Source organism: Phasianus colchicus, chromosome 5, assembly GCF_987193195.1.
Source record: "Phasianus colchicus chromosome 5, bPhaCol1.hap1.1, whole genome shotgun sequence".
Lineage (NCBI taxonomy): Eukaryota > Metazoa > Chordata > Aves > Galliformes > Phasianidae > Phasianus > Phasianus colchicus.
Window position 1 is genome coordinate 38,834,012 of NC_143440.1, and position 16,770 is coordinate 38,850,781.

At 40.6% G+C, this 16,770-nt stretch overlaps 2 protein-coding genes across 6 annotated transcripts in view; one reads left to right on the forward strand and one right to left on the reverse strand.

Moving 5' to 3' along the window:
- On the forward strand, window positions 1–11,578 carry COQ6 (coenzyme Q6, monooxygenase). Of its 3 annotated transcripts, XR_016466978.1 has the most exons (13): window positions 1–175; window positions 505–636; window positions 1,342–1,400; window positions 1,914–2,037; window positions 2,481–2,611; window positions 2,984–3,091; window positions 3,181–3,243; window positions 3,525–3,632; window positions 4,036–4,238; window positions 5,320–5,435; window positions 5,867–6,033; window positions 7,429–7,548; window positions 11,358–11,578. XR_016466978.1 is itself a non-coding variant. In XM_031593853.2 (12 exons), the coding sequence occupies exons 1-12, from the start codon at window positions 16–18 to the stop codon at window positions 7,099–7,101; spliced, it is 1,401 nt and encodes a 466-aa protein (XP_031449713.2). In that variant the 5' UTR covers window positions 1–15; the 3' UTR covers window positions 7,102–7,218. The 3 variants fall into 3 exon arrangements, 2 of the variants coding, with proteins under 2 accessions (XP_031449713.2, XP_089997490.1); XM_031593853.2 differs by lacking the exons at window positions 7,429–7,548; window positions 11,358–11,578 and adding an exon at window positions 7,072–7,218; XM_090141364.1 differs by lacking the exons at window positions 7,429–7,548; window positions 11,358–11,578 and having other exon boundaries at window positions 5,867–7,218.
- Window positions 7,725–16,770, reverse strand: part of ENTPD5 (ectonucleoside triphosphate diphosphohydrolase 5) — a 20,145-nt gene continuing 11,099 nt past the window's right edge. For all 3 annotated transcript variants that reach the window (XM_031593857.2, XM_031593859.2, XM_031593858.2), the window contains exons 8-14: window positions 14,989–15,068; window positions 13,527–13,588; window positions 12,974–13,075; window positions 11,977–12,117; window positions 11,589–11,645; window positions 10,675–10,790; window positions 7,725–10,492 (exon numbers count right to left, since the gene is read on the reverse strand). In XM_031593857.2, the coding sequence (XP_031449717.1) occupies window positions 10,406–10,492; window positions 10,675–10,790; window positions 11,589–11,645; window positions 11,977–12,117; window positions 12,974–13,075; window positions 13,527–13,588; window positions 14,989–15,068 (645 nt within the window). In that variant the 3' untranslated portion in view covers window positions 7,725–10,405. The remainder of the gene's footprint in view (window positions 10,493–10,674; window positions 10,791–11,588; window positions 11,646–11,976; window positions 12,118–12,973; window positions 13,076–13,526; window positions 13,589–14,988; window positions 15,069–16,770) is intronic.

Sequence of the window (16,770 nt, forward strand, 5' to 3'; positions counted from 1 at the left end):
GTCACTTCCGCAGCGATGGCGGCGGCGTGCGGCCGGGCCCTGCTGGCTCCGCTCGGCGGGCGGATGCGGGCCTGCCCGCGGGCCCCGCTCCGCTCCCTCACCGCCGCCGCGCCGCTCTACGACGTGGTGGTGTCGGGCGGCGGCATGGTTGGCAGCGCTATGGCCGCCGTGCTCGGTAAGGCCTTGACCTTCTCCGCAAGCGGCCTGGCCCGGGCCGGGAGCGGGAACAGCGTGCAAAAAGGAGAAGTTGGTACAAAAGAGAAAGCTGAGTGCATGCTTTAACTGTACGGGCCTTATCGTTGGCAAAGGGTGGTTATCATAAAGCTGAAAAGGTACTGGAGCTCAGCTGACCGCTCGGTGCCTGCCTTGTAGCGTCTTTCTGCATCAGGTTTAGAATGCGCTCTGTCTAAATACAAAAGCGTGTAGAAGTTAGAGATGCAGAATCAAGAAGCAGGCATCTGACGGGAGCCTTGTGGCAAAGTATTTTGTATTTGTTTGTTTAAGGGCACGATATCCATTTCCATGACAAGAAAATCGCCTTGCTGGAGGCTGGGCCTAGGAAGGAATATCGCTTGCCAGAGAGCTACAGCAACAGGGTCAGCTCCATCTCCCCCGGATCAGCAACCCTCCTGAGCAGTACGTGTCGCTTCTATGCTTGGTGTTCTGAACTGCCTGGAATTAAATGAGTGGAACTGTTTGGCTTTGTCTCTCAGTATTTTAAATGTTGAGTTGCAGTGATTGGCTCAGGCATCTCTTGATAACAAGATTCCACATTCTAATGGCTCAGTCTGATTTTTTTTTTTTTTTAATATAAATATATGTGCTTATGTTTACATTGTCTGTTAGTGTTTGTGATGCTGGGCTGGCAAAAGGTTATGAAGCACTCTCTATAGCACCTAGGATGCTTTGTTCACAAAATATGCATAATTCTCCCACGTTTGGTGCTTGCAGCCTGGTAACTCATTTCTGATCAATTTTCATTTCAAAGGCAGGATGAGCCTTGATTTCAAATGGAGGAAGAAATATTATAAACAGTGATGGCTATGACTTCTTGTGCCTGTTCTGTTGCCCAGTGAGAGTTGATATGTGAGAGCATTTGAGGAGAAGCCTTGTGCCTCTTTGTCTGGCTCACATTAAAAGCAGGATAATTAGATGCTGGAGCTGGGAAAGCGCTGACTCAGCAGCACTGGCCCTGCTTAGGTGTAGTGGAAGCAGAGTCTGGGCAAATTATTAGTAGTTAGTGGTACGTGGTCAGTGAGAGAGGAAAGCACAAAATGAGCTTCAGCTTCATTTGGGTCTCAGTGTCACTATGTAAACCTTTGTGTCCTCTTTCTATTTTAGGTTTTGGTGCCTGGGATCATATCTGCAGCCTGAGGTGTAAACCATTCCGACGCATGCAGGTGTCGTACTCAGGGCTGTAAATATATTGTGTTTGCCTGCTTTGAATTCTCACAAATACTTCCATTAGTAATCCAGAGTTTATTCCTCCTTTGGCAAAGGGCAGGCCATCCTTCTCTGGGGAGATAACTGTTCTAAGAGCAGTGATGTTACAGGATGAAAGGTTGGTTCCTAATGGAAGCTGTAAACATGGAGGCCTGGGTACTAGTCAGGAAGGAGAGAAATAAAGGTAAAGGTGGTAGAACAGCATTATGTGTTAATTATGTAACAGGAAAATAGGGGGAAAAAACTTTCTGTTTTCAGAATTAGCATTTGAGATTAATTTAGATCATTGACTGAAAGGAATTATGTGATGTATTTTAGTAGCTTAGAATGGTTTGTAATTCAGAAAACATCCTCTACTTCTGCATTCCTAGATCGGCATGTTCTTTTGATGTTAGGACGATGTTTCCATATTCTCTGAAAGGAGTGGTATCTGTTTATTTTGTAGCTTCATATCATGCTTTTCTTTGTAGGTGTGGGATGCTTGTTCTGAAGCCATCATCACTTTTGAGAAAGATGACTTAGATGACATGGGTTACATAGTGGAGAATGATGTCGTTATGTCTGCTCTTACAAAACAATTAGATGCAGTAGCAGGTAGTGGACAACTCCTTTGATATTGTATTTCCTCAACAGAGCTTTCAATAACTTGTCTTCTATTGTGAACACTAAGTTAAGAGAGGAAGAAAGATGATTTATCTAACAAATGACTCTGGGACATGGGCAGCTTCTTGAAATGGGGGGAATGGAGGGAGAAATCTACCTGCTGTAGGCTACATAGCATGAAGACAGTTGTGTATTCTATTCACCAGCTCCCAGCTTCTCTGAAGTAAGACTTAATAGAAAGATGTGTAGCATTCTGTTTAGAGTGGGCTTTGCAGGGACAGTTTGTCAGATCTGTTCGTTCTCGCTTTGAGAATTGTAGAATCTATTCTTAGAGTGCCACTAAAGGCGTGCATGGCCCTTTGCTGCTGTAGTGATGTTTCCTTTTTTTTATATCTGTGTCATGCAGTGACCATGGTACTTTGTGTTCCCACCAGACCGGGTGGAGGTTTTCTACGGGAGCAGAGCAGTGGGGTATACCTGGCCCCTTCCCTCTCACAGCTGTGACACAAGCCCTTGGGTCCAAATTGAGTTAGCTGATGGACGCAGACTTCAGACCAAACTGCTGGTAACTAAACTTTTTATTTCTGTTGATCAGGCATCATCTCTTGCCCAAGTCCTTTCCACTGGATTTGGTTCTGATTCCATGTGTGCCACTCCACCCACGTGGAGGGCTTAAGTGAGGTGAGTTGCTAACTCTGTCAGAGATGCTAAGGGACAGACCCATCGATTAGCCTTTTCTGTACCTGATGCAAGAAAACTGTGTTAAACTGGACAGGAGCAGAAGGGAGCACCTCTTCTGATCTGAGGGAACTTACATATATTTTCTTCTTCTGTATAAACAAAAATATATGTATGCAGTAGTGGAGATTTGTAGACTGGAATATTGGCTTTCTCAGGAGCTGATGAAGAGGTAGCTCTGCATTTCTTTATTCCATAGATTGGTGCAGATGGCCATAACTCTGTAGTCCGGAAGGAAGCTGAAATTCAGAACATTGAGCATCAGTATGACCAGTCAGCTGTGGTGGCAACTCTTCATTTGTCTGAGGTGAAATTCTACAGACCATCTCTTGTCTTCTGCTTAAGCAGTTGATGTTAAGTCACTAGTTCCTAATTGTCCACTTCTTTCCACTGTAGGCCACAGACAATAACGTAGCATGGCAGAGGTTCCTCCCCACAGGACCAATTGCACTTCTGCCAGTAAGATACCTCATGGTCTCTGTGTTTTTTACTTTTTAGTATGTTCTTTTAGTAATTTTTCTTCTGTCTGTGCCTTGCTGTGCCTGTTTTGTCCTGCCTTTGAAGTTGTTTTCCTTGCACTTTATCCTTGATATTTCCCACCTGTAGTTTGTTTGGCTGGGGAAGTAACATGCACTTGGACTGGTATAGGAATAAGAGAGCGAGGAGAGCTTTGCATTGTTTGTTTGTTTGGTTTTTATTATTTTTCTCTTGATAATTACCCTTGAATTTTTTGTATCCAGCTGTCTGACACTGCTAGCTCTCTGGTTTGGTCTACATCTCATCAACACGCTTCAAAACTTCTCTCTATGGACAAGGAAAGTTTTGTGGATAGCATCAACTCTGCCTTTGTGAGTATCAGCCTTACAGCAGTTATGACGCTGGCTGTTGCAATCATGAGAAGTACAGTGGAATCCTACAGCTTAAAGGATAGTAATGGAAAAGATGGATTGTCAAACTGCAGCTTGTGATAGGGATGATATTAGAGGACACTTGGCAAAAAAAGGATGACCCTTTGGGACTGATATAAGTCAGTTCTGAAAGGTGTGGTAAAATCTGAACTAAATTTCTGAATGATGGGAAGCATAGGCTTGTCCTCGTTGAAGACTTACTTCTTTTGTATCTATTTCTGTCTTGGTAATAAATTGACTATCTGGAGCTAGATGAGATTTTCTTTCTTTTGAGTTCTTTTATGTGTCCAGCGTGAGTTAACATCTAAAAATTTTGTTCTGTTTGTTTGTTTGCTTGTTTCAGTGGAGCAACGTAAACCATTCTGACTTCATTGATGCTGCTGGAGCCATGTTTCGATCTGCTCTTTCGCTTCTGAAACCCTCGGGGACTGCGGTGCGTCAGCTGCCCCCAAGTGTCGCTGAAGTCGATCCAGAGAGCAGAGCCGTGTTCCCTCTGGGGATGGGGCACGCAGCACAGTACGTCAGGCACCGCGTGGCTCTCATCGGGTAAGGTCTCTGGAGCAGCTGCTGGGTGAGCGAGTGGTGTGTGGTTAGAAATGATGTGAGCACAGCAACTCCCACCATTAGATGGTTACAAATGCATTTATAGCTAGAGTCTGACTTTATCCAGGACGTTTATATAATTTGCTCTTGTGTCAACAAAAGCCTTTTGTATGAATAGCTCTCTGCCTGTTGTGTATGTCTTCTGTGTAAATTGGACAGTTTTCCTTCTCTTGTTTGTGTAGCCCAGTGAAACAGTCCAGTGTCTCATGATAAACCTGTACTTCCCCAAACATAGCAGCCATTCTGTAGATCAGTTTCAATGTTAGTTCACTTGTGTTGAACACAAATGACAAAACTTACAGATAATTCTGAATAGGATGTCATAGGCTTTTGTACAATTGTCTATAGAAAGAGGGAAGTAACTCATCTTTTACATTCTAAGGCTGAGTGTACATTCTTCTCCCCTACATCTGCAATAAGTTGGTAGTTTATAGTAATTCTTGATGCTGTATGACATTTCTGATATATTCTTTCTTTCCACCTTGAGTCACTTTGTGCCTATGAGTACTTTGTGCTTTATATCTCATTAGTGTTTTAAGTGCATGAGCTTACATTTCATACTCAAATTTCGTTACTTTAAGTAATGTGTTCAGCTTTGATCTCTGCAGATAAGTCTACTCATAATTTAAAAAAAAACCCACAGATTATTTTCAGTGATACATCACAACTTTGTATTCATTATGTCTCTCTGCTTTTGTTTGTGAAATGTGTTGGTGATATGCTTCCTCTCGTGCCATTTAGAAAAATAGTAAAGCCTGTTTCACGTGTGACCTGACACTGGACTTTAGCTAGTCACTTCTTTATCTCAGAAAGGTAAAATCATACTTTTTGCTGACCCCTCTTTCTTTCTTTTTCTTTTTCTTGCTTCTTGTAGCTGGAGAGGTAGGCAGGTAGTTTAGCACAAGGAGGTACTGGATAAAGCTGTATATGCTGCTGTAAGATCATAATTGCAAAAAAGTGAAGAATCTGTCAGCCATTTGGCTTTCTTCAAGAAGGGTTATTCTTCTATCTTCTCTTGCTCTAGGGATGCAGCACACAGAGTCCACCCACTTGCAGGACAAGGTGTAAACCTGGGTTTTGGTGATATTGCATGTTTAGCTCATCACCTCAGTGCAGCAGCCTTCAACGGGCAAGATCTGGGTAAGGATCCAAGACAATGAGGTGGCTGTGAGATGTTTAGCCTTACAAACCTCTGCTGCTACCATCAGGACAAGCACCATCTCTGTTTGCAGGTTGAGTTTGCTGCTTTTTTTGCTTAAAAGACACAAGCATCTTTGAAGCAAAACTGTTCTTCTATTCATTGGCTGCGGAGCAATTAAAAATACTTGGATGCCATTCACATCCTCAAAACCTAAAAAAAAATGCTTTAAAAAAGCAAAGAGAAGATTTGCAGGATGGTAGTTAAAGGTAGTGAGACAAAAACCACTAGCTGATGGACTCAAGCCTGTATTAATACAGACCATTTATCTGTTCTGTGTTTTCAGTTATCTGTAGAGACTGCTATATAGATAAGATGAACAATTATTTGTTGTAAGTAACTTTTAATGTGAGTATTCAATTATTTCTTCCAGGATCCTTAAAACATCTCTTAAGGTTTGAGACAGAACGTCAGAGGCACAACGTCTCCTTGATAGCTGCTATTGATTTACTGAAGAGGCTTTACTCCACAAGCCTTTCTCCCTTGGTGTTGCTGAGGACATGGGGATTGCAAGCAACAAATGCCCTGCCTCCCATCAAAGTAAGATTCTTCCTTTGTACACGAGCCATTGAAGAATTTTTGCAATGAAACATTTTTTGGTTGGAAAATGCTAAGTTGTTCAAAATGAGGTTTTGTGTTGTGAATGAGCCTGAGGATTTCCTAAATAACTTGTGGTAGTTATGGATTTCTTTGCAGCACAGGGGAACATAAAGGATCTCGATATCTAACTCTACATCAGTAATTGTGGGTTGAAAGTCACTAGTAGTCTTTGGCTTTATTTTGCTATGGAATACGATCGTGGAACTTTGAACTGCATTCCAGAAATGCACTGTGAAAAAAATAGCCCTCTGAAAACAAACCTTCCTTAAGAGTAAGACACCAGGTGACTTGACAGATGTGGGATGTGACTTATACAGATACTGTTTCTGTGCTGTTCTGCCCTGTTAAATTGTTCTCTGCTGGCCGAAGTTGAAGCCTTCAATGGAAGTTACCTGAGAAGGTTCAGACTTAAGCACAGAACTTCTGTTTGCAGCCTAGCTGCCAGAAATTTGTACAGCATTGACGTAGTTGGTGGATTTTCATGATGTTCATTGAGGCACCTTTTCTCAAAGGTTCCACATGCCTTCATATTTGATTTCTCATTTCTGAATTTGACTGTTCTGTTGCACAAATCAAGTCACCTCCTTACTATTAAACACAGGTGGTCAGATTCCTATGCATTACATTACAGAAGACACTAGGCTGAATTGATGTCTCTAGTTGTACTAAGAAGAGCAGTATGCTGCTGCTTCAGTGCTTGGTGTTTATTCAGTTGCTCTGTTGAAAGCAGAAAACCAAGCAAAGGTCTCTTTTCTGACCACAGAACATGGTGGTTATGTCTGTTTTGTACTATTCAAGAAGGAAAAGAATGCTGCAATTTCTTTAATTTCCTTGCATACAGGGATAGGTACTTTGCACTTAATTAAAAGGCTGACAAGAACTCTTGTCCATGTGGAAAGGGGAAGGAGATTATAGCTGCTTTCTGAAATGTATTCTTATCACCAGTTTACAAATTACTTTTCTTTCTCCCTTTTTTAGGAGCAAATCATGGCTTTTGCCAGTAAGTGATCCATTCTCAGTTTGGAATAGCAGTTTGCCAGTGTGTGCATTATTTTTATAAGGACTGTCACTGATACAATTTTTGAATTGTGTTATTTTAATTTAACAATAAAACTGAAGTATTGAGCTGTGTCTTACACCTTCTCTGGTTTATGCAGATGATATCTCATCTGCTCTTCTCAGCAGGGTTTGAGGTCTCTTCCTGTGGTATCATTATCCCTTCGGCCACTGAACTGTCTGTACAATCTGCTTTTAGTTTGGACCTTTTAAATTGAAGGCCAAAGTGGACTGGGCTGAATTTTGCTAGCAAAAATTTTGCTGTTTAATTACTTTCAGTTTTTCACGGTGTGATTCTGAAACTGTTATGTCAATTCTGTGTTCTTAACCACTTCCGAAGTGGACTCCGAAAGGAGGGTGAGTTTTCAGCAGAAAAGACCAACTCCCAGTGGCAGATAGGTATGTTTTAATGTTCTAATCTCTCTCCTTCACCTTTTTCCTTGGCATTCTCATGATGCTTTTATTTAATAGTGATGTTTCTTGTGGAACTGGTTAGTCTTAAGAGCTTTCCAATACCATGAAAACAAGTTGCAAGATAACATCAAGGAAAGAAAACTTCAGGACAAAGTTGTAAATATTGTTAAAAATGCTTTAATTACTAAAATAGAAAATCAAGATATTCTGTCCTATGTTCCAAATGCCAGCCCTCCTGCATTAGACATTTGAGACTCAAAACATTGAGTGAGCGCTGCTACTGGGCGAGATTTGTAGATATGGTAACCAGTATCAGGAATTAAAATCACAAATAATTAAACATAAGTTTTGTACTGAAAGCCATTACTTGTGCTTCTTCAGTCACACATACTAAGCAGTTCCTGGTAATCAGGATAAGAGACTTAACAAAGGAGAAGATAAAAATCAGTGGTGCAAGTAGAACTCTTCCCTTAGAAGGCTGTTTAGTCTTTAGTTAAGCTAATAAATAAAATCATTGCACGAGGGTGTGAGGACATGACTGGCTTCCCTATATCCTCAACCCACTTGTAGTAATTCAGATGTAAACAGTAAGGGCTCAATTCTGCAATTTCTTGTAAAAGAAACCTTTGAGCTGAGTTTTTGTTCCTCTTGTGACTGCAGGATCAGGCCCCTGATAGAGAGCAGCAGGTGAGTTTCAGTTAATGAATTGTGCCACTGACAAATGAAGGCCCTGAGCATTCAGATTTAATGCAACTTTGGTACAAGATAATGGATGCTCCCACCTAGGATTTGTAGTACCGGAGTTTGAGGCAAAGAATGCAGAAAACAAACTTACTCCACATGGTATGTCCTCTTCTAGATATCCTCCCTCAGGACAAAACCAAACCCTCAGGTACTTGTCAGGGCTAGGCTTTATTCACTTGGCAGATACACTTCTGCTTGTGCCTTAAGAATAATACCCCACCTTGCTTTCGTGTTTCAAGTACAGCCTCACTGCTTGTGGCTCTTGGCCTCAGGATCTACTAAGAGAGTTTGTCATAGCACTGGCTCAGACCGGAAGCCTTTGATTCATTGCATTAGCTACTTCTCAGGAGTAACACACTTGGCTATTAATCACTGCAACCTTCTTTGTGTTCTCCAAAGAATACAAAGGTGAAGAAAATTGGTCATTCAGAAGAAGATGAATATGTTTGTTGTCACCTTGCTGTTGAAACAATGCATGCAGACCATGCACTAAGTTTTTTCCAAATGCTAAGCAGGGGAATAAGAAAGGTTCCTCGTAAAGAAAAGGCCAGCATCAAGGCTGGACTCCATGGCTAATTTCTTCCTGCTCAAATGAATTTTTGTAGTGACAGAGGAGCGAAGTTTGCTGAGGTGCTGATGCATTTCCCAACATGCATCTAACAGATTCTGGTAAGGAGCACAAGTAGGATGCTCATTTCATATCCCAAAGAAACAGTCTGAGTTTACAAGGTGTCAAAAGTGGGACAGTTACAGGCTGCTCCCCCCTACAATCCTTGGACTCCTGGTGCTGACCGAACTTGTTCAATCAAAAACATGGTTTGCATCCTAGCACTATAAAACCTGAGGCAGGGGAATGGGATAACTTAATCAGTCATCGCCAGACTTGTGCTGCTAAGAGGAAAATGACCAATGTTCACAGTAAGGGAAATTCCTAGGATGCGATTAGCTAGGATTTGAGTGTGCTATTTCTTCCTTGTGCTGGGCATTAGCAATTATTTTCAAATCCAGTTTCCAGAGAAGGTAGTGTGAGAGCAATCTTGGGTTTTGCCAAAGTGAAAAAGATGTGCTGGAATATACGTGTAAGTGCAAATGCCTGAAAGGAACAAAGTGTTTGACATAAGGCAGGGGTGAATAAAAGCTCTGTTCCTAAGATTGTGCTAAGTTCATCTTTAAGTTCCATATTCCATTTTGAACAGAACATAGTCAAGGCAAAGTGAACTATTACATCAGACACTTTATCTGACCGCATCCTTGATTTCCTTGTGGTGTAATGTGACGAGCATTTCTTTTGGCAGTGGAGTTTTCAATATCTGGCATTTTCAATATCTTGCTGCCTAGTTTTGTGCCTGCAATGTGTTACAGCTGTAGATGCTAAAATGAATCAAGGCCTGATATCCAGATGTGCAGCCATGCAGTACAGACTTTTAAAGGGCAGCACAAAGGTAGTCATGCAATCTGTCGGCACAGATGTTGCTTAAGAAACTACTGCTGAAAGAAATGCTTGGTGTGGTACAGCCTATGTTTCAGCCAATACGTTTCCTAAAATTATACCTGAAGAGTGCTTATAGAAAAGCTGATGTCATCTTGTAACATATTAGCTAACAGCTGGGTACTTTGAACACTGAGGCTGGGAGCATCCAGGGTTATTGTTTAATTTTCTCTGAATGGCCATTGGTATCACGTATAATTTCTGTATTTAATGTCTTGCAAGCAAACTTCAGTACTGTATGCTTAAAGTAAATGGGGGAGGAGAAATACCATCTGTAATTTACCACAGTGTCCCAAGTATGCTGTGTTTTTAGCAATGGGATGCTATACAAATGTGCTGGTGAAAGCTGGCTTTGAGTCTCTTGCAGATACTCTGCAGGAGTTTAGGCCTTTTGACTTTCAGAAGGCAGCTTTTGGATTATTTATGACAATCACAATTATATTGTGGCAACTTTCATTATGTGCAGTGCCAATCCCAGGTGAGGGTCTGTTTTATAGCTTTGGTCCATTTTCCACTCTGTGACTGACTCCAGCTGGATAATGTACCTGGTGATTTCAGTTTGTTTTCTCAAACTTTCAGAAGTGCTGAAATCCATAGGAATGTCACAGTTCAATATGTTATCCCCAGAGACTGCAATAAGTGAAAGGTAGCACCCAAAGTCCAGCTTGTCTCTATGTTGTTCACTTTTTTTGTTAACTATAAAAGGAAAAAAAGCAATTGTTACCAACAGTGTTCCCAATATGTTGAGAATTGCACATAACAGCAACTACACATAGCAACCCTGGAAAGACCCAGCAGCTAGTTAGCCAGAAAAATGAACCACTGCATATTGATTGATAGAGAAATTGAAAAGCAGGTTTTGGGATTGAACTTCTCACCTGTAAGAGTGTGTTGTCTCTAAATCCAAAACCTTCCTTTAATAAAGCAGTGATGTAAGTGAGATCCATGCAGAGGAAAGGACTGGCTGAGCTGAACCTCTCCATGTTATCACAGACTAGAGAAAGAAATAATAATTAAAAAAAAAAATCAGCAAAATAAAGGGGCTTTTGAAATGACCTTAAGCCAAAATCCGCTAAAGCACATCACCTGCTTCTATTAATGTGGTTATATAACACATGGTACATACTACACAGCTCTTCTATAAAGTTAGAGAGTAATTACAGTTTCTCTTAACTCTATCAGAAGTGTATGTTTTGTTACAGCAACATAGTTCATATTGCTCTTTTGAAGATTGAACCTCTGCTCAATCAATAGCTGCCAGGGTAGTTGCCTGGTAGACTGCTTATTTTAAGAACACGGCAACACTTATCTTCCTTAATCTGTCCAAAAATGGGTCTAGTAACAGATTCCACCTTCTGGGCTGGCAGCTGCTTTTAATTTTAAATTTTCAACCACATGTCCAAGAGACTATTGCCCAAACAACCACTCACACTACAGCAAAGATTCTACAAGAAGGGTTACAGTGACTAGGAAGTGCATTTACAACAAGTGTCATCTTTTAGATGGAAATGTACTGTTTTGTGCTGACATTTATAAGCTGTTTCCCTTATTTCCTGAACAGAACTGCAAAGATGCTACCACTTTCCTTCTTGTTACTGTTCTTCAATACTTTATTCAGCAACAGTTAGAGGTTTGGCATAACAGAAGGTAAGTAGCAAAACGTGGGAGTGTAAGTGAAATAAAGGCTAAACAATCATTTTTTTCAAGTCAAACACATGAAGTACTGCCTTGTAAGCATTCGTCTTTAATGATTTATCCTCCCCAACGGTTTCCCATGTTTGATGATAGTTACCTTCTTTGGCTTTTCTTTCAAAATCTCTCACTTCCAGAACTCCTCCCTGTTCATAATCTGAAAAGAAAGAGGTGAGAAAATATCTTCATAAGCCTACAAGCAGCTAAGTTCTAAATCTAAGCAGATTCTGGGTACAACTCTGTGATGATGGGCCAGGAGTGAAGTCCTTGGACAGCGAACAGAGCTGCAAGTATAAGTAGCATTCAGAGCACTAGTCTTTTCTGTCAAATTCCAAATACCAAAAATGAGGGTTACGTGAAGGCATTTTGTGTGTTTCCTTTTCCTTAGACATCTTGTGCCATTTCCCTGCTTCACCTATCTCCATCTTCAGAGTTCTACCTTCTGGTTGGCACGCTTACATGTAATAGATTACCCCAGACCAGTTTACCTATTAGGTTGGTGTCAGCTGCTCGATCATAGTAATAGGAGAAAGCATAGAAGGAACTTCCACGAATCTCATCTGGTTGGTGCAGTTTTCCTTTGACAACTTTCAGTACTTCCAGGTAGCAAGGCTTGAATCCTGTCTCTCCTGCCGGGACAAAGACAGATGAGGTGAGCCTAAGAGGCACATCCAGAAGATGGAGGAATTGGTGGCAAGAGTGAAAATGGGAAGAAACAGAGATTAAAGAATTGGAGGAGGTGAGAAGAGCTTAGATAGCCTCTCCATAATCCAGCGTGGTACCTGCGTGGAGCAAGCACTCTAGATCACCATCCTCAAGTGGAACTGGCTAAAGCAGTTCACAGCAGTATCTGATAGGTGAGCTGAGCATACTAGGGTAGGTGCATGAAATGCTTCCTTATTAGGCAAAGCTCCCATTGCTATGTTCTGTGGTCAGCAGAATCTCATTTATATTTGCTACCACCTACAAGGTAAAACTTCACTTTCCCTCCCCTTTACATTGTAATTTATCGGTCCAGTCCACACACACACACTGAATCAAGCACAGTGATCATGTTTTCTACTGTAAAACAAAGCAATGTCAATCACCAAAGGAGACTGTTCTAGCCACTGCTGGTAGCAGCTTCTTGCTCTGCTTGCAGCATTAGAGACAGTATTTTTAAGAGAGTTCCACAAGAGAATACTCTTCAGTATACCAGCTGTTGTACCCTAACACAGCCAGAGCACTCAGCTCCAAGCCTCAGAAAGAACTCTTCTGTTTGTATGAGTAACGAACATTTCCTTTTAAGGCAGTGCATAGCAAGCTCAGGCCAGCTACTCTTACAGCTTCAGATCATTCTATGGCTTTATCAAAGCTCCATATGTCTATGATTGGAGAGGTATCCTTCATAGTCTTAATATAACTGATGGAGTATTTGACAAGAAAAAATGCAGATGTTGGAGGCAAGACTTATCTTACAAGAAGCAAAAAGTTGCTTTATTTTACCTTCTTTGTTGCCCCCATACCGGTACTTCACTCCCCCAAAGTGCCACTCTGCTTCCAGTTGCTTTGGCAAACAAGAACTGCGGAACATTTGTCCATCTGCAACTGGAAATAAGAGGGTCAGGAAGGATGAATTTTAATGCAGTTATCAATCAGTGTGCAAAGCCAGAAAAGAAAAGGCTGAGAGATCTTCATTAAGGTCTTCAGGCAAAAGTAAGGAAGTCTGAACTGTGCAACCTACTCAGGGAACCTGCTTTATGATGTTTGCATTTATGTGAAAGCTGGTAAAGCTTTGTATTGATGGCTGGCTATGTATCTAGTGTGTGCATTTCTGGAATTTACTCTTCAGTCTCACTGCTAGTTGAAACTGGAAAAGCAGCTTTCTCACAAGACATTCCTAAAACAAAGCAGTAGGCTCAGTTTCTGGACAGATCTATACCAGGAAAACAGAAAAGTGTGAAATATAGCAATGAAGGCATATGAAATGGGTTGCTGATACAAGACTAAGCCTACTTATCTCTTCAGAAATCTTCAGTGTTCTCTTATCTGGACATACCTTCTGTATTCAAGGCTCCAAGAGTCGCTAGTCTGGCAGCTTTTAATCCAAAACCCAAATAGCTGCAAAAACAAAGGAAAACATTTCAGTTTTTAATTCTTGCACTTTTGATATGTTTCATCCATAACTCTTCCTAAATCCTGGAACACTCAAATCAAACCCTTTCTTTGTTTCCCACTACTCTATACAAAGGAAATAGAGAGTTCTCTTTGCCTGAGCAGCTCCAAGTCCCAAAATTACAGATGCCAAGGCACATTATGCTGTAAGACAGTAAATCTAAAACAGCAGAAAGTGGTTAGAGTTGGTGTGACATTTCTACAGGACATTATTTGAAATGTAAAAATGCATTAGTCTTAAAAACCAGGGATAAATAAAGTTATGTGAGGAGTGCAGGGGAATAGTATGGCCATTCCTACATTATATGCATAAGACTGTGCTCTTAACAGAACTAACAAAATTGCAGAATGTCTCACTATAATGAAGATGTGTTTTTCTATGAAGTTCGCCTCTGTTTGGCTTCACATAATACCACTATTCTGCAAGCTAGGATTGTGAACAACACTTATAAGAATATCGTGTTCCTGGCTTTAACAATGCAGCTAGCCTTTCATTTCCATTTGTCTTTGACTACCTATCCCTTTAGCAATGTTAATGCAAGTTTTTACATAATAACCAGGGTTAAATTAATCTTTGTCTTCCTCATTTTTATGAGATTATTTTAAATCCCAACTATTTCATACAGCAATCAGTTACTTTCATAAATTCAAGTAGTGTGAGAGGAGGACAATTAAACCAGCTTTGCTGTCAAGTAAACATATGCAGTTAACTGAAATTATGTTCTTCACCCCAGTAGTTGTGGGCTGAGACAAACTCTATCGTGCATGGTTGAGTTTTATATAAATGATGAAGGGAAAATTTGGGTATCACTGCAGACATGTCAGATAACTGCTTAATTCAGTAAGCACAATTACATTCTTTCAGGCCAAGAATCCCCCTAGCTGGCTCAAGAGTCCGTGCTCCATGTTGTGTATTAGCTGTCTCATTGGTTTACATCAGTCTAAGTTTTACTTTTTATCCAGTTGCTAAAGAGATGGGCTATTTGGAATTGAGAACTAGGAATGTAATTAATTTAATTTAATTCTGACTGCTGGCACAACATCTACCATTCTGTTTGTTCCAGGATATTTGGCTTAAACCAAATAATAAAAATTCTTAAACAGAGTACTCATGATGCTTCCTTTTCCTTTGATGGACTATTATTACTTTGCAGTGATAATAACCTGGAGTATTTCCAGCCTACTGTCATGTTTCAGTTCAACTAATGTTTCAAACAGGTAAAAAAATGTAGTGAATAAATCATAGTCCCAACAGCTGGCAACAGGACAACACAAACATTTCTGGTCTCAGAGGCTGCAGAGAGATTGATTCCACAACTAGAGCCAGCAGCCTTTTTGCTCCTCACCTGTGAGTATAGAGCTTGTAGGTGCTGTTAAACATTTCAAATGAGGTAAGAAAATCCCTAGGGCTTTCCTTCAAGGTTTCCTAAAAATTAAGTAAAAGAAGAAAACTTTTAGTTGTAATTATGCAACAAAAAATAAATAACTGATATAATATCACAGATATGCCCTTTGAAAACAAAAAAAAAGTTTTCCAATGGTGCCCCTTGCTGTAATGCTTGCAATATTTAACATTGAGTTTATTTATTTGCATCTTTGTGTTATGCAGTGTATAATAGGGAAGCAAAACAGATCAGGATGAAAATACTCTATCATTCACTTAGTTTTTCAGAGTACTTGTATGCTTGCCTATATATACACACAGAATCCCCACTGAAATCAGCTGCACTTGAAGCACTATGAACTTTTCCATGCCAGATTAGAGATCTTAATTCAAGCACAGAGAAGAATCTAAAAATGCCAATTAAAGTATAGACCAGATTTTTCCCAAGTTAAATTATTTCCTGATGGTCAAAGAAACACTGTGAACATTCACTCTCAGCCTTTGGGCTTCTTTATCTCCTGATTTAAGTGCTTCCATCTACCTTCAGCTCTCACCTCACTACTTTGTCTTCTTCCATTCAGTGTTCGCTCTCTGTGCCCGTTTGCCCCACTGATACTCAGTCTCTATTTCCTTGCCACAATGACTCTCATTCTTGTAAATCTGAACCTGTTTTGGACTCATTTACTGTTCCTTTCTGTTTCCAGTCCCTGAGGCCTTAACCTTTCCTCTGCTTCCTCTAACCTCATCCTCCCATCCCTTCTTGGCTCCATGCCTTCATATCAGACACTGCTGCACTGGGACAAACAGCAGAATCTCAGAGGACTGAACTTTCAGAGACACTGCTGCAGTTCCAGTAACCAGACAGAGCAAAAGACAGATCTGCAATTACAGAGTCCTGGAGGGCAGCCTGCCTGACACTGAAAGAGGTTCAGCAGTATTTAGCTTAAGTCTCTCCTGAACAAATATAGACTGGTTTGTTTTTGGTATTGGGTAGATTTGTGTAGGGGTGGCGGTGACCCTTGACCCCACCATATTTTGAATTCTGTTCCTAAATTTTATGTCACAATAACTTTTAAAAAGGAGAGTCCTGAAAAAAAAATTGACTGGGGAAAACAACTGTTTTCCTGTCCCTTGCCTTCACGAAAATGTAGAATTCTTCACACAGTCCCAGGTGAGGCAGGCACTAGACAGACAATTTCATAATTATTATGGTTGAATTTTAGTTGCTTATAACTGTGGCAACAGCCAAATCATGAAAAGCCTAACAGTGTTAAAATAGCTCTTTGCAGTTACCATTCTACATCTTCTATTTGCTTGCAAATCTGTATTTCATGAATGAATCTCCTAGTATTACAGTGTTGTTTCTTAAAAAAATAATATGAAAGCAAATATGCAACTGCCTCAGGTTATAGGAGGAAAAAAAACACTGCAAATCAAGGGACAAAATTCTGTCACATGGGCAGAATTTTTCAGAAGCATCCTGAGCTATATATGTGGTTTTTGGTGTGAAATTGATAACACAGGCTTGCAGCAGGCATAGCATAAAAGCAGGGAAGCAGGATATATGAACCCTTACTTCAAACTGCTCTACTATTCATACTGTTGGTCCTCGTCAGTAGCAAACCTTCAAGGTCTTTTCCTGCAAAGCCATAAGGAGAAGTTTGAATCCTGAGCTGCAGTCCAGCCTCCTTTAAAGCTCTATTTAGTCTCTAAAACCCTGACACATAACACCCTTTCCTGTTGG